Below are 18,012 nucleotides of genomic sequence, written 5' to 3' on the forward strand. Positions count from 1 at the left end.
TGCTAGTCTGAAGCTTTCTGTAACAGTGATTTGTATCAGTGCAGCACACTGCCATTTCAGATGCACATCTGGAGCCGAGCCACCTGCTGTACAAATAAAACAAAGAGACAGGCCCTGTTCTGCAGGGCTGAACCGATCATAAGATAGGGACAATGGAAGGCCAGCCAGACAGACAGACAAAAAACAGGGGGGGATAAACACCGGGCATCCCAGCGAACCGCAGCCTCAGCACATATACAGTGCAAGCTTGTCAAGGCCTTTTGTAAGCAACACAAGAAGCCACAGCTTTGAAAGAGGACAATAAAGTGGCACTGCAGATGTTTACACAGAGCGTTTCCCCCGTGTGAAAGGGGAGCACGAGGGAAGCACGGCGGTGCCTGCTCGCTCCCATGTCGCGGTCTTGGTATAGAGAGACTTCCTAGGGTAACTGAAGGCAGAAGTTAACATCTTAATAGCAAATTAGAGGCTGTAAAAATAGGTACGGAAAGCAAAGCAGTGGCTTATGTTCAGTGCTGCAGAGGAACTAGGGGATGGCAACAAAGCAGGCGCCCAGGAGGACCAGCTCTGCAGCAGCACTGCGAACAGAGCAAGGTTACTTGTCAAGCATAGCAAAAATGCAAGACGATGCAAACCCAAGAAAATGTAATCCCCCCACCCATGTTTTTAGTTTTCATTTCCATGAATAAGTCAATTTCAACAACTACAGCAACTTTGAAAACATTGCTTTCTTTGGAGATTAAAAAATATCTGCTCTGCAGACAAAGTTGAAGTTGGGGTACAGCTAAGAAAAGCCACTATTCAGAAAGAAACCTGGGCACTATTCTTGTGGGCAGAGAAGATGATATAGGTACACATGTAAAATTTTGCCTTCCTCAGAAATTAAAACTGATACTACCCAGGGAGACTGACCACATTGGGAAAATGCGTGAACTCCAAATGGTGCAGCTGTGAAGAACAGAACTGCACAGGTTTGGCAATAGCCTYCTCCTAGTTGTCACACATTTTTTTCTCATCTTAAAAGTATTTTTAATAATATTCCTAGTGAACAATTTACTGCATTTTAGACCTCTGGCTCCCTTTGAAGTCAGGGGATGCGTATCAAAAATCTGGAACATACCTGAATTGCAGGCATTAAAAAAGAAAAAGTAGCACCAGTTATTATGAAAGGATGAGACACCTGCAGAACAAAGGGCTCCTATTGCAGCAAGGACAGCACATTCTAACCCAATAAAAGAACTTACCAAACCTAGAGTCTGCTGAGCTGCAGACATGTTTATGCCAATGACAAGGTTAAAGTTTTAAGCAACTCCTCCTCATGCAGCAGAACCACCACGGCAGAGGAGAGCAAGCTGCTCTGCTGCATTTGAGCGGATCATGRTGGCCTGCCATGCTCAAAATATGAGGCCAAGTTTGGCTGCTATTTCTTTACAATCCCATTGTGTAAAGGGGGAAATTAACCCAGCTTGCAAAACCAGAGGAAAAATGCTTCCTTCTACCTGCAGGCTACAAACACTGAATCTGGAAACAGCTGACAGTCAAGGAACACTCAGAGCCCTTTAAAAACACACCAAGTCATTTATTACACTGGGACTGTACATTATGTTGCACAACCCAAGCTTTTGTTTCAGGCAAGAAAATGTTTTCTAAATATTTTGTCACCATGACAGTCCAACCTTGGAGTTGAATTCTCCCCTCGGTTGCCCCACGAAACCCCTGTGCCGTCCATTGTGCTGCACCGCTCCGAACGGCGAGTTCTCCTTTCAGGGCAATTAGCTGCATCCTCTCAGCCCTGCACGCTCCGCAGGGCTGCTCGATCCCAACTTATTTCTCCTACTCACAAAAGGAGACGTTAAAGAAAATCACCACGAAAAAACAACCTCTTCAAGAGAAAGATCGCTTTGCAGCTGAGAAATACTGAACATCTCCCCAATATGGTTCAGCCTCATCGAGAGATGACCGGCAAAACAAAACAATCCAAGATGCCAGAAATAAAATATTTTGAACACASAGAGAGAGAGAGATAGAGACAAACAAGCAGGCTTTGAAGGATCTCGTCCAAGTACCAACGCTGCTTTCGGGGGCGTTAATTTGGCAAACTAAACCTGAACACACAGAGCGTAAGTCCGCACGGCAGCGCTGGGAACAGCGGCAGCCCACTGGTGTCACTCAGGAAGTCCAGAGAAGACTTCTGCAGAACAAGATCAACAGGGTGTTTATATACAGCCAGCAGCGTCATGTGAGCGGATGGCTTAGCTTGTGAAGTGAATGTTTGCATTGTCAGTTTAAAAAGAAGAAAGAAAGAAAACACCCTAATCCACACTTATAAGTTTCCAGCATTAAAAACATCGCGGGGAAGGAAGTACTCCAGCAGCCAAAATTTACAAATTCTTACCATAACTTTGGCACAGTGAACTCTGCTAGTGTCACAAAGGCCTATTCTTCAGGGGCATTTGTTGCTTCTCCTTCGGAGGGCCTAATCCACACATGAGGTTTGCTAATGAGGAACACACAAACAAGACTCCAGCAGAAGCACAGACACACGTATACACACTTTTTTGAAWTTTCAAAGTTGTACCTGTCTTTTCCTACAGACACCCAATAACAGTCAGGAGRCAAATGTTTCTGCTTCCTCTCTTTTTACTAGGGAAGCTCTGCCAGCTTTCCCTTTCTCCACAAGGCTGCAATACTATTTCATTAAAAATGCAAACCAACGACAAAGATTCATTCTTGTGAGTTGCATCCAGCACTCAGATCCTAAGAATTTTAGCAGAAAGCAAAAGATTTTAACACGGAACTGTTATACTCAGAATAGAAATTTCTTAGCGGTCACCTTTTAATTGCTTGAGAGGCACCATGCTAGAACTAATACTCTAAGTAACACTTAGTAGTACTGCACTGTAAAAACAAATCTTAGCTTTGAAAGTCAGCACTTTTTCCTGATATTATCTTAAGCTATTAAAAAGCACTAACATACATTTGAAAGAAACATAACAGAAAGTCCTGCCTGATCTAAATACATATAGCTAAATTTATGCCCCAGCTTCCAAAACACCATTAAGTGATTGGGCATTTAGAATCCTATTCACTGGCTAGAATCGAGCCAAATGGCACTTAAAAAAAAATTGACTTTGAAATATCATTTATGAGAGCAGGGACGAGCTCTGTAAACCCTAAAATTCTGTGGGTCTTTGTATTCACGATTATTGTCACCAGCTAAACGGCTCATATTCCCTACTAWGCAAACATTTACAATTAAATCCATTCTGCGCAGGGCATTTGCATTTTGAGATAGAGCAGTCGGTTGTTCGGCTGCTGTGAGTTAGATGGATTGGTTCATTATTGCTGCAGTTCGTTTGCAGCTACACTGTATAACAAAGGGGTGCCAGCATCGTCTTGAGTGGCTTTAAAGCTAAATATTCTGGTATTCTTCCATGCTGATGTAATTYACCCATCTCTCCCATCTCGGATCAAGAGATCTTGACTTTACAGGCTAAGCTTCACYGAAAGCAAGAGGAACAAGCTGTCACAGGAGTGTTCAGCATCGCCACAAAGTCAACCAAAGGCTGTTGCTGGCAAGCTTGCAGTCATTTTATATGCATGAAATAGCGTTTTTCCCTGTTCTTATTTAAAATACTTTTCCTGTCATGCAAATAACGAGTGAACCTTAGCCTCCAGACTGGGAGATACATTGGTCAGATATCCTCATATGTTCGTGTTACAGTACAAAGTTGCCTATAKCAGAGAAACAAAACCTAGAATTACAAATACCTCTGATACAAGGAAAATTTCAAGTTGAAAATCAGCTATTAGACTACTCCTTCAATCTCTGAAATACTAATAAAAACAACAGTAAAACAGTGAAACAATTTTTCTATTAAATACTCCCTTAAAAAGGCAAGATTTCTTTCCAGAAAAAAATATTTATAAATGCCACGATCATTAGGCGTGCTTAACCTTCCAGTCTGAAGCACAGCCTTCTTGAGACACTGCCAAAGTATCAACACAAAGAACATTCATCAAGAATGACTTCACTTCTTAATTTATAGCGGCAAACAATTCACATCCTATATCCAGGAATCAATTTCCACCTATAAAACGACTTCCAAGCCCCACAACCAACACTGCCATCATAAATTATGACAACTAGATTCTAGCCTGGCCCAGACATAAATGTGGAATAGYGAAAGAAAGACACGAAGTAGCTAAATGCTTGTATGTATGGTTTTCACAGAATCACAGAATGGTTAAGGTTGGAAGGGACCTCTAGAGACCATCTAGTCCAACCTCCCTGATTTAGGGGAGTCTCAGCTTAGTCTTAGGGAGTTTTAGCTGAGTCTTGAATTAGGACTTAAGAAATAAWATACCTCCAGTTGAGAAGCGATTGTTTTTCTTCATGTTACCCAAGCTCAATTTCTACTCGTGGGAACTTTAAGGTAAAATCAGCAATGTAAATAAGGGTTTTTTATTTATATATCTGCCTGCTATTCGTGTTACTGGAAGGTTCACAGATCACAGACAGGAGCAAGGACCCTGCAGATCACACACACACTCCAGACAGGCCATGCCTGGAGGTTCTTGAAATGCAACAGGCAAAATAAAAGGTGGCATTTCCACCAGCAGGTGTGAAGAGGCCTAAAAATGCACAGATTATTGAACTGCTTGCCTAGCTAGTTCGAGAGAGTCACTTTTTACTGACATTACAACTGTGAAACTGCAACTCAGGCACAGTGTCATGTCTCAGAACACGTAAAATATACCATGTAAACCTCTATTTCAGAGCATAAACCCTACTGCATGTAAGTATTTTCACACCAGTATAACTGCACCCTTCTGGGGCTGAATTATCTTGACTGATGTAATACCAAGTGTACAAAGACTCATGTAGAAAACACAGCGAAGCTTTCAAAGTCTTTCTTTTCCCTTAAACATTAAGATTTAATTCAACTGGAGTTTCACAGATAAAAAAAAAGCAGTTTGAACAAAGTTTCATTATCTGTTTCTATTATTTGCCAGACCCCTCGGGCCTCTTCCAGGAAATGTAGAAGCTGCTCTTTGACAATAAGAGCTTTCTGAAGCGTAATCTGGATATATTTCTAGAGCTCCAGGTCCTTTTGCAGAACTGCGGAAATGTTAGGGTACACAGCGTTAGGGCAAGTCTTAGAATTCAGAAAAACTGAAAATAAAAATCACATCTAAATTACTTTTAATCACGTAACTCTTAAAAATATTTTCATTAAACAGTCCTTTTTTTCTTCCCCTTACTCYGAACTGTTCAGAAAGCTCTCAGGTTGCCTTTTCTACTTTTTCTTGGCATCATGAGGATGAGCAGGTTTCTCTGTTTCAAGAAAAAGGATGAAACTATTAAACCTTGTGGTTTGCACAGGTGGGAATTGACTCAAAGCCACAACAAACATGAGGCCYGCGCTTAAAATTTAAGAATTAGGAAGCAATGGCACAAGCAGACGCACCGCCCACCAGCACCTGAAGTCTACGCGAAAAAATCAGCGTCAACCTTACAAGTGAGCCTCTAGTGTCCAAAACAYGAGGCTTGTTCGAAGGCTGCAACCTGCTCCCTAAAGAGGTATTTCCCCAAAGGCCATTAAGGATATACTAATAAAGCCAGGCGGATTTGATAGCCCTGCAAGCGACGGGGAGGCTGATGGGGCCACGCTCGAGCTGTCCCCGACTCGGGGAGCGCTTCCAAAGACGCCCTGCGAGCTCGCCCRCGGGGCTCGCTACCTCACAGCTCGCTTCCTTGGCCCACAGCCCACGACAAGCGGCTCCCTCCGCTGTCCCCAAATCAGCTTGGCTCTTTGCAATAGGCAGGTGTGTTTCACAACTGTGTTTGAGCCGCTTTCTGCTGACATTTTTGGCCCTACTTGGAGAGGTGGGAGAAGAATCCACCTTTTTTCCAGCAGCATTGGAAAAGCCAGGCTTCAGCCTTTCCCCTCTCAGTAGCCTGTTCAGGCTTAAGCATTTCCCCCTCTCAGTAGCCTGTTTTCTCACCAAAGCAGCCTACTTCACACCTAATATGGTGCTATTCTTTCTCCATTCTTTTTCTTCCTCTTTCYGTAGATAGTTTCCTGGTTTTTGTTCCCCCTTTAGGAGGGGCATTGTACCTGAATATAATGCATTTTAAAATAATAAGCCCTCCTCCATCTTCTCCCCACCAGAGATGACTTTAAATTTAAGATTTAGCTCATTTTCCTTAGTAAATCAGCTGCTTCAACRGGCAAAAAGGGAAAGAATGCAAGGCTGGGAATTATTTTATTCAACAACTCTGTTATTTAAAGCACACTCAAATGAAGCTGTCAAATGTTACATAATCCTCCCTTCTCCACAGGTATTAAGGTTTGTTTCACAAGTTTTTCAGACATCCCAGCAATTTTTAAGGGAATTTGCCAGCAAGATAAAGTGCTGCAGATAAAAGGAGATACACCACATGTCACCAAGTGCTGCTCTGAGAGCATCTCAGTCCTTGCCAGCTTTTTCAGATAGTAAAGTATAGAACCAACTGTGTGAACACACAACAGGTCTATTTTTCTCTCCTTCTCYTCCAAAACGAAGGAATCATGAGAGAGAGGATCAAAGACAACACAGGMAGGTTTTGTATAATACCCTGCATAAAGCATTGCCAGCTCCCTTTAAACAAGCCTTGCAATGTCCTAGATCCCTCATTCCCAAATCTCTTTTAACAAGGTACAGAGCCATTTATGATGCTATCCCCCTTTCAAAGACCAATTTGAGACCCAGTTTGCTTAGCTTCTGATAAACAATAAAACAGAATATGAAAGTAAACTTCCAGAACTGACATCAGTAATCTGGGCATCCACATCTGAGCTCTTCCTCCTTGTCATTCAAGCTGAGAACGTGTTTGGTGTCACGCAAGTATCACTTCCAGGCAGTCTGTTTGCAAACAGAGAAAACTATCCAAGCTACCAGGACCTCTCCAAGGAATCAATTGAAGTACTTTATAGAAGAGTGGGGAGAAAACTTATCGATTAAGTATTATTCAAAATTTTATGCTACGAGGTACGTGGTATTTGCCCTTCAAAAATCTGAAGCTGTGGCTTAAAAAAATTTTGGGCACAAAACTGCTCTGGGCAGAAAGACTCATCAGAAAGGACAATGTAAAGTAGCAGAGATGGGCAAAAACTGAAGCAGCCATCTCACTGGAAGGCACATGAGCAACCTCCAGCCTACGCTTGCTTTTTCAGCATTCCCAGATGTAGTACAGTACACTTGCACTGTGTTAGGTATTTCTCAGCACTTGATTCCCTTGTTGTCCACAGCAGGTTTTCTGCAGTGCACTGAATCCAGCCTGTTTCCTATGATCTCTTCACAAATAATTCCATGAGATGAGATCTACCCTCCAAAACAGTCTAGCTGACTGGCCATTATCAGCTCGTATTTCTCCAGATGTTTTGTGATCTCATCCTTTCTTAACGTCTCCAGCATCTCGCCTACCATCAAGGTCAGATTTATTGGTCCACGATTTCCTGGTTCCTCCCCATTGCCCTTTTCCCAGAACAGGACAAGCAAAATCAAAAGTAAGCAAGAGCGAGCGTTGCAAAACTAGTGCCCCTCGAGCTGAAAAAGAGACACAACAGAAAATAAACAAAGAAAACACCTTTAAATCAGAGCAGGAACAGATTTTGCAATAAATCCAAACCTCCAACTTTGGAAGCAGCAACATTTTATTTCCCTGTTACAGACTTCCAACCTCCCCCATTCTTTTTTTAGCCCCTGTCTCATTTTCTCACTTTTCCTCCCCATTTTTCCCTCTCAAGCAGCTGTGCCCTCTGTGCCCACTTCAGTGTTCAGCCTTGTCTTAGGATCCTTTTTATTAAGTGCCAAAGACTTTCAATTGAAATACCCCCAAAGCCAGGCAAAGCTTGAACTAATGCAAACCTTGATGGTTCTGGTTACACGGGTCACCAAGGAACTGCTACATCCCAGGGACCACCAAAAGCCAAGTCACCCACCCATAGAACACCCCAAAATAAAACACACACACACACACACACACAGAAAGAGAGATAGGGGACACAGAAAGAATAGAGAAGAAAAAAATAGGTGAAGAAAAACAGTAATACAAGACTCATTGGCTTAAAAAAAAAAAGAAAAAGAAAATTAAAAAAAAAAGTGTTAACTCCTTGTCATACATTATATGATCTTGTTTTGATCTGTACTAACACAATACTGGAAGTCCGACCCAATAGTCAAGATAACAAAGCTAAAGTTCACAGTCTGTTACTACACTAGATAAAGTTAAAAGAGCAGCAATTCTCCACTGCTGTTTTATACAGATTCTGCATTCGCTTTATGCAGTGAAGCTACAGGAAGATACAGGAAGCCGGGATCTTTGCAATCACTAAGGACTGCTGCTTATGTACTGGAACATCTGCATTACTCCATTTCATTCCAGAGCAATTCTTTAACTAAATTAGTGCTTTTATTCCCCCCCAGCAGCAGACTAACTATGTTTTATATAATTCCTCATGTAAAACCTCTYGTAATTTTTATCTGTCAGGCTGCCAGACTTCAAATTAAGCAAATAATTGTATCTGCCGAAAGTCCACACTACAGTGACATGTGGAGGGCATGTTCTGGTTTTCATGGTTTAAATTACTGTGCTGTGGTTATAGGCTGTTTTAAAAAAAGAAAACACTTCCCTCCCTCCAAAAAGAGAGTTTTACATTTGCTGCTAAATATTAATGGCTGAATATACAGGTCTCTTCCGTTGCCTGTAATTGCTTTGGAGTTCTCGAAGTGAGAAATCCAGATTTCTCTCTCCGTTTCTAAATGTCAGTGTATGATCTTCCCTCCCCCTCCTCCCTCCCCAAAGGCTCCTTTTTCTATAAGAGTTTATGCCCTAATAAGAAAACCGGATATACTAGGGAAGACCGAGATGACAGAGTATCAAAATGCACAATCCCGCTCTTTGTTAGCCTTGCAGAAAGGAAAAGGAAAAAAAAAAAATTGAAGACAATAGCAGGACTTTTACAGAACAGAGAGCAGAGCAGAAAGATGACAGAAATGCAACGAGACCTTTAAAATGGATCCATAAATTAAACTAAATACCCTAAAACATACTTTTTTATCTAAAAAAAAAATAATAAAAACGTATCACAAGGCCTGAAGATAGAAAGCTCATGACAGACATCTAGGAAACCAAGAATCTCACAATTTCAACAAGTAGCAATCAGGAAAAATTATTTTCTCCTTGCAGCCAATGGCAATTAGGGCTTCTCAGCAGCTACCCCTCTTACTCCATACATTCCTGGTAGTTCTTCAGCATACAAATAGCCAAACACCAGACACAAATCCCGGGCATAACAATCCCAAAACTGAACCTCCTCACCCCAGGCTTCCAATGCATTTGTGTAACCTCCACAGCTAAAGAAGAAAAAAAAGGCAGTTAGGATTTTAACTCCTGCTTTTGTTTGCAAGTTAAGAGTCTATCGCCTCACTGCGATTAGAGCAACAGCACCAAACACTGCCAACTGGGGGAGAAAAAAAAAAGTTCATTCATGAATTCTTCCATTTCTGCCTGCTTGAGGTTAGACGTGTCCTGGGGATGACTCTGGCCTCTGCACAGGCAAACATCTGTGCTACTGGAAGCAGAACTTCCTTTAAGCGATCGACTTAACAGAACTGCCAACAACTCTCGGCCACGCAGAGATGTTGAATTTCGTTTCTCCATTTGTATTTTTAATCTTGGATTCAACAACAGAAACCCAAAGCAAGCTGATAGAAGACAACAAGGCGGGATTCTAGAAAGGCCTGCAGTTGCCCTGCCAGGCCAACACACCTGCTCCTGGTAACAACAACTTTATGCTCATACCCACCTGCCATCCAGAAGCCTCCAGAGCCCTTTGCAGGGCGATTTATACGTACACAAATCATTAAAACCACCAAAACGAAGCCACTGCTGGGGTGGGATGCAGCAACTGTTTAACTGCACGCATCCACCCTGCTCGAGGAACTAGCAGGAACCGCATCCAACTGAAGCTATGGGGGGATTTGAGGCAGACAGAACTTAATTGCCCAATCTGGATTTTGGCCAACCACTGCTTAAAATATTTGCATGCGGAAAGCCCGAGGATCTTTAAAGGCCACAAACAGTCCAACCCTGAGCTCTGCAAGTTATCCCAAGACAAACAATGCACATTTCCTAGATCTGAAATCCTCCCTGGGCGCTCCCTCCCTGCAGTAATTACTGTTTATGCCTCACTTCAGAAGCTCGCAGTATCGGGCATCAGTTTTGGAAACATCCTGTGGTTGAAGCACTTAATCTTGCCGAGCTAGCAAACCCATAGATCCAGAGAAAAAAAGACCCTATCTGACAACAAATACAGATGACAAAATTAAAAAAAAAAAGTCTTTGCAAAGCAAACACACACGTACGAGTGGAGCAGTCTCCCTGTCCCCTGTCCCAAACCAAGAGAATGGAGTTTCTCAATTGATCTGGAAACAGCGAAGAAAACTAAAAGTAACAGAGCTCACGCAGAAACAACAGGTCAAGGAGACACAACATCCTCTTCTGGACCCGCACATGCACGATACCAAATTAACAGTGGCAAAAAGATCAATCAAGTAGAAGGAAATAGGTGTTGCTGCATGAATGGGGAAGGCAAAAACAGGGACAAAAATGGGTTTACCAGAATCCAGAAAAACTCACCCAGATACAGTGAAAACTGATGTTCAAATTTTTGAACCTCAAATATTCAGAACATGCACAGTACCATTTTGGGGTGGGAGTAATGGAAATATGTTCAGCAGATAATGTTGCCATACTACTATCAGCAAGCCAGTGCAGATAATAATCTGTTTCTTTACAGTAATTAAGAGAAAAAAAAAAAGGCAGATCTGAAGATCTGGCACCTTTTTAAGCACCTCTTCCAGAGAGCTCCTTACTCGAAAGGAGTAATCCTAGAAACACAGAAAATTAGAAGTCCCAAGAGGGGATACAAGCAAGTCTGAAACATAACTAGGCTGTTAAATGGTTCAGACACATCTGCCTCTGAATCATACTGACAATACATGCAGTTTTCCTATTCCGTTTTCATGTCTTTTAAAATAAATACAGCCCCTAGAATTATGTACAGTGCTGCTCAAAATAACAAAATAATCTAAAATTTCCTTCCTATCTTTCAGTTACAGCTAAATACTGAAAGAATTATWACAATAGGTCAAAAACACTCAGGCTAAAAACATGATTTTAATCTAAAATATCTCCTTCATTTAAAGAGCCTCTATGATTATAAATAAGAATGAGAAACAAAGTTCTGCATTTCTTCTCCTGTTTTATCCAAACAGTGTAATTCTCAAATATACTGTGAGAGCAAGACAGCCTGGCTTTACCAAAACTATCTAATGAATTATTTAAAGTAACCATTGGAAACTGGCATTCCTGTCCAAGCTTCTGACCTCAATAGATCAGAACACAAACGTGAAGAAGCTTTACCAACMGCAGCAAAATGTTTTTGAAATCGAGCATGAGACAATGTGCAAAATTAAACTGCAGATCCAGCTGCCAGAAATAGGTATTTCTACCTTTTCAAAACCTGGATTCTCAACTTTACTCCTCCTTGCCAGGAGAACCATCTGCCTTTATCAAGGTTAGAACAACACACTTCCATTTTCTTCCAAAAATAATTATGCCGTATCCTTGCACCTTCAGGCAAGTTGTTGCAAACCCTCTAGAAAAAACCTGGGTCTGTAGAGGCAGCTTCCATACTGCTGTGCACACAAATGCCCTGTTTGGTCCAAAAAATGATGAAATTACGGAAAGTACCTAACACTGTTCTCTCCTCTCCATGGAGAGAGTAGAACACAAAGAAACAGGTAAACCAAGTGCCCTATAGGAGCAGCACCAGGGTGCTCAAAACAAACTGAAAAAAAAACCTCAAAAGAACAAACCCAGTGTTTTGGTAATAAAACATCCAAGAACACAAAACGTGTAACGATACACGTGACTTTAGTTTTCCCACCTACCTCGGGAAGAAAAACTTTTTAGGAARACCGGATTTTAAGAGCAGTCAAACAGAAATGCTCAGAGTGTCCCAAACCTGGGGCTATTCCTCATGCCTGGGACACAGGTACCAGGAGAGGCTCCAGGGCAAATCAAACATTTCTCCAGCAAGTCTCTGCAAGAGCACAACATTGCTCTCAAAACGCAGGAGTATTTTCCACTGTTTAAATGAAGATCTACCTATCTTCTAGCGGCGCATGCACACAAATGGAAAATTCACAAACCTCCATTTAAGATAAAATAATTTGTTACAGTTTAACTTACCAAGTAGCATCTCTTTCAGTTGCTATCTTTAAAATCCAAACTAATTTCCAAACTAAACAGTTGGCAGAGTTTTCTGTGCTCGAGCACATATTCATAGAAGACTCTTTATACCTGTTCTCTCTCAAAGATGAAAGTCGTGCCCACTCCTTAGACACAACTTCCAATTATGACAAACAGGAAAAAAGGAATGGGCTATTAAAGACACACCGTTAAATGAAAGATCATCCCGAGGAAAGCCAGTTTGCTGAATGGCCAAACACCAGGATTCTTGCAAGGAGCAGGTACTTACCTCGTTTGTGAAGCCACCCTTCCTTCACTATTGCTACTTCATTCATAATGGCAGGAATGTCTCTTGAAATATCAGTTTACGTCAGAAGATCACACTGCAGAAATTTCTGAACTCCGGCAGAAGGGTCCACAAAACGGATTTTTTTTCCCCTCCTTTTTTCTGCTTCTCGGTTATTTCTGGAAGGATGAAAACAAGAGTGTATCACCATTTTGAAGCTTGTCACATAGGTACAGTAATGGGGATACAAAAGGGAGTAGCTTTCATTGCCTTTTTTTAATTATTACAAATACTAAATGAGCACTTTGCTCTTTCCAAGAATTTTTATATCTCCGAGCGTAAGTGCTCACTCAAGTCTCGCTTCTTCACCAAACAGGTTGATCCTGGGCTCGTTCACACTATCGTTCATACTATACCCGAAGTGGCTGCAAGGCTTTTTGCCCAGTAGACTCCTGCTATCCCTGCAGTAACATCAAACAACAAGAAACTTCCAAGATTTAATAAAATTTAAAGGAAATATTTAAAGCTATATTTAAGTATCGAGGCTTCCAGAACATCCTTTGCAAGCTGTCCCTGCAGCCCRCTGCATCTCAGGCTATCAATTAATACACAGGACACCTCAGAGAGATGCTTTTAATGGGAAGAATTCCCAATTGTCTGCTTCAAATTTTCCTAGCTTTAATCTCATCCTGTCAATCCCACTCAAATCTCCTGGACTTTCCCCAAAAAAGAAAAAGTCTTTTCTCTCTTGAATATTATAACTTCTACCTGTCTTAAACATATACAAAGACTCTGAGATAACTTGTAACCTTCTTATCAAAAATCAGCACCTACATTGATTCTAGGGATCTTCTCTGAAGACAAAATAGTTTGCTGGTGTCTTTCTAGCAATGAAATGCACTTAAACACAATTTCAATTTTTTACCACTGTGCAATGAAGTTCCTGTTTAAATAGCTCAAAATTGTTCCATCTTACTGGAACAGTATTTAGTTTGTGGCCGCCTATCACAGACATTCTTCACATTTCTCTTCCCTCATTGAAAGTAATTTATTCCCAGATGCATTAGTTTTTATTATTTTTTCTAAATTGAATCTGCTTATTTTTTCTGTGCAGTGTAAATTTTTGTTTGTTTTCATGACTTCTGTGCTCTCAGAAGTGCCCATGCTTCCACCACCTCTGGTGTTACTTGGGTGATCAAAAATGCAATTGGTGCCAAGTTGCTAGCAATAATTAAGAAGTTTAATATAAAATGAACCTAGTGGCATTCCTAAGAGCTTTTCCTCCTTCAGGCAAAGCCCCAGCTTTCACTGGAGCCTCTCAGCAAACACAGAGGAAAAACTAATGACTCCAAAAGCAGATGTTTGTCTGAGAGAGGGAAAACACATCCACAAAAATGACATTGGACTAGACACCTAAGAATTCTTTAATTTCACAAACACGAGAAAACCGTATGCTGTGGAATGGAGAGCAGTAACCCACAGGTCCCAGAGTTGTCTCAGAGCAAACTCTTTTAGAGGAGCAATGGAAACAACTTGAGCAGCWTCACAGGCTTTCATTTTCTTTTCAAAGCTATAAGCACAGCGGTGATACTAACTAGAATTACTTGTTGATGTCAACAGGAGACTAGGCCTCACTTAAAGGCTTCTTTTAAGCATCAAGCAATTTGTAAACTGTTGAATCTAACCTTTAAGATTATCACAGTTTAAGCCTCAAAATGGAACACCAAGGTGTGAAAGTTAACACTTAAAACATGTGCCATAACAGAATATGGGGACTGCGTTAACCTACCTCCGAGTTCTGCCTAATACACTTAAMTTGTAGAAATCAATCAACATCCTTTTCTAATCATATGAAAAAAGCAGGCTATGAGAAAAGCTGGTTTCTAGAAATGACAATTCCATTACTAAAAACAGAAAAAGGAGAGAGAGTACAAAATTCTGGAAATATGAGCTAAATTTCTCCAGCTCTTTCTGGGTTAACACTTGCCCAGACTTTCACTTAGCAACCTCCTGCATGACAGAGGCTAAATTTTCATCTCATAATCCGAATTAGAATAACAATATAGCCCAGAAAGCTGATCRGCAAAGAAAAACAAAGTTCAGAGGAACTACTTTTTCTAGCCCCTGGGGTCTCCCACTAAGTTCGACCTGACTTCCCTGGGCAATTTCTGTGCAACAAATAACGCCCCAATTTGCTCCTGTCTCTCTGCTATGAGGGATGCATCTTTAACTGCCTCCGAGGGGAAAGAAAAGGGGATATAATGAATCAGCCCAATCATGTGGGACACTAAACATGCCCTAATGCCAACCTGCAATGAGGGCTCCTGYTTGGAGCTTCAGCCAGCTACGAGGAGGTGCAATTTCGTGAGGAGMAGCTTTTCTTAAGCTATTTTAGGGACTGGGACATCTTTCCACTGTGCAATAAGATGCCCAGGCACACAGCTCCAAGAGCAGCAAACCCACACTACCTGGTCTATTTTAAAACACACATTCAAGTTGTGCCTAATATATTTTAATAAAAGACAGCATTGAAAACAGTAGCAGGAAGTTATAGCAATTTCTTGTAATGGAGAAGTAACTACAGGTCAGCGTACTATGGAAGATGAGTAAACTGGAGAGAGAAACTTTTGCTTAAAATTCAGGGGGGCAGAGGGAGAGGGGAGGGGAAAAAGGAGGCATCGTTGGTCCTCATTTATGGCCTTGTAGGAATGGTTCCCAGCGAAGGGAAGAATGACCTGACTGCCCCAGCCTGTATCTGCCCATGGCTGGATGCTGTCAAAAGCTAAACAACCCGGTCTTTCTTTTTGCATTCCAACCCATTTGCTGGTTTGTTTAAACCTTTTCTATAATACCTTTTCCAATACCTTTAATTCCTTAAAGGTTAAATTCTTCATAAATAATGAGATAACTCACTTCCCTATGCACTGCAACAGGGAAATCAACTTAAAAGACTTGGTCAAACCCACCTTCCAAGAAACGGTGGAGCAGAACCATCTTTTCCACATTTGGGATAGCCGCGTTAGAGCACCTTATCTCACTCTCCTCTTCCTCACCTTGTCTCCAAACCCGGGCAAAAATCAAGAGGGGAATCTGTTCTCCTCACACTCTTTGCAAGGTGAAATTTTATACTCACTTCTTTGCACGCTCAAAAGCGGAGCAGGAAGAAAATGAAATCTTCCATAACGCTGAAGCTGAAACTTCAGCTTTATGGGATGCAGAAAGATCTGTGATCACCTCCTCACAAAGGAGAGGGAGCAAGAGATTTAGAGAGGACATCTCCCACCTGGCATGTTCGGTGTCTAGACTGCACCAGGGAGCCCGGATTGSGAAGCAGGTTAAGGCAAAGCGCATTCCTGGACTAACACTTTGCCCCATCACCGTGTCCATCACTGGTGCCACCACATCACATCACTGCTCTGTGGCACAGTTACGATGTCCCCAGGGCACCCTGCACCCTAATGCCCTACATGTTCTTCTAACACCAGGACCTCTCCAAGCAGGATCCTTGTCTGCCTACCCCGGCTACACGACATCGTCACAGGAACAAGCAGGATAAATAGGGAGCAGAAGAGTGTGTGTGTGTGTGGGCCCACGACAAGGGACATTGCAAACAACCTAAGCTCTTTTCCTGCAGTACATCCCAGATCTCATTTTAAGCTCACAGCCAACTGCACGTAAACAGCACAGGCACAACAAAGTTGGGCTCCAGCCAACGCTGCAACTAGAGCATAGAGAGAGATGTCCCCACCAGGCTTTGGCCAGCGAGACACATCTCCTGCAGCTTGCAGACTCCACCTGCGGGGCTCCCAACACTTTCAAAGCCCTCCAAGCCCCCGGCAGCCTTGCACCACAACCCAAAAACCTGCGCAGAGAAATCTTTGCCAAATCCCAGCAGAAAGATCTCACAAAAGCCCACGAAAACCCGCTTGCTCCAGCATCTTGACAAAAATGCACAGAGGGCCTYGACTTAGCTGGGGTCACTAGTACTTGCTACCAGCCCAGGTCACCCTCCTTTAAGGATAACTCCACGTCTAAACAGTTATTTCACAACAGCATGAATGGCTTATCACAGGGGTTGGAAAAAGCTGCTCTAACTGCAAGAAAAACCTCTAAAAACACACCCATCCAYCTGATTTCAACCTAAGGCTGTAATCTAGGTTAACAAAACGGCAGTTTGAAATGCCCGGTGCTCACAGGTCTTTGCTGATCCCTGGACGGGAGGTGAATTTGGCTCAGGTGGGGGGCCAGGATTACGACACCCAGCTGTCCAGGGGGCAGCCGCTGCTGGCGCTCGACAGGACAACCCAGGCTGCGATTTCCAAACTGAGCGAGGGCAGAAAAAAGGAAACTTCTTCATACCCTGTCACAGACCGGGGCCAGACAAAATCCTCTTTATGTTCCCAAACAAGAACAAGCCCTTTTACAGTATATGCTGCTATAAAGAACTGCGTTGCACAGAATTTTTCTACGAATTTAAGACACATTTAATCAAATTCCATTTTAAAGTACACGTAACAAAAGTTTTGCTCCTTCCCCCTAGCAAAAGAAGTCAGTCACAATCCTATTTAATTCTTAACGTAATAGGGACATTTTATAAGCCAGAAAGCGAAAGCTGGAGATACAGGTTACATGTAGACATTGGAACAACTTTTAAATTTGATTTACCATGGCTGCACACCAAAAACCAGCCCCATAAACACAGTGAAAACCCTATTAAAAAAAAGAAAAAAAAAAAAAAGCCAGCTCCACAGTGTCTTTAAATCTATTAACTCAGACAAATGTTGTGGCTGTCATCAGGAAATTAACTACTACATAGAAGTAATTACTAGTCATGCAGTATGTCAAATTTATTTACCTGTAAACAAATATTCTTCTGAATTAAGTGTTAGTAACTCCCCTTTATAACTGTATTTTGCAATGTACATCCCTCCTGTGGTATAAATAAAACAAACAAGAGCAAATCAGGGATTTGCTTCTCATTGCATATTAAAGGATGGTAGAAAAAAAAAAAAAAAAAGGAGCAAAAGGAGAAAAAAAGAAACAGTTAAACACTCCCCCCCCCAAAAAAAAGGAGGGAACAAAAGCAAATAAACAAACAAAAACATAATGACAAGGTGCAAACACACTAGCATCGATACAGCGTTGTAAGATATAGATTTTAAAAGAGCCAGTATGCTGCGTTATAGGGGTTTTTGTTTGTTTAGGTTTATATATATATTATATATATATATATCTACAAAGGAAGAGAAGCCAGAGTGCGCGGAGTCTCCCAGAGCATTTCAGGAATTGCAGAATTTCCCCGGGGAGGAGGAGGAGGAAGGGGGGGCTCCCGAGGCGGCTCCCGCCGCGGAGCAGCCCCCAGGCCGCGGGGCAGCCCCGGGCCGGGCCGGGCCGCGCTGCCCAGCGCGGGGCTCCGGGCGCAGCC

The 18,012-nt window shown here is 42.1% G+C and overlaps 1 protein-coding gene across 2 annotated transcripts in view; it reads right to left on the minus strand.

The window, feature by feature from the left end:
• Positions 1-18,012, minus strand: part of AKT1 (AKT serine/threonine kinase 1) — a 64,933-nt gene that overhangs the window by 46,498 nt on the left and 423 nt on the right. Inside the window, exons 2-3 of one of the 2 annotated variants that reach the window (XM_026048627.1) lie at positions 17,443-17,517; positions 12,591-12,766 (exon numbers count right to left, since the gene is read on the minus strand). In XM_026048627.1, the coding sequence (XP_025904412.1) occupies positions 12,591-12,636 (46 nt within the window). In that variant the 5' untranslated portion in view covers positions 12,637-12,766; positions 17,443-17,517. The remainder of the gene's footprint in view (positions 1-12,590; positions 12,767-17,442; positions 17,518-18,012) is intronic. The other variant, XM_026048628.1, reaches the window with a different exon arrangement.

Source organism: Nothoprocta perdicaria, unplaced genomic scaffold (genome assembly GCF_003342845.1).
Source record: "Nothoprocta perdicaria isolate Ctin4 unplaced genomic scaffold, notPer1 scaffold_56, whole genome shotgun sequence".
NCBI classification, from domain to species: domain Eukaryota; kingdom Metazoa; phylum Chordata; class Aves; order Tinamiformes; family Tinamidae; genus Nothoprocta; species Nothoprocta perdicaria.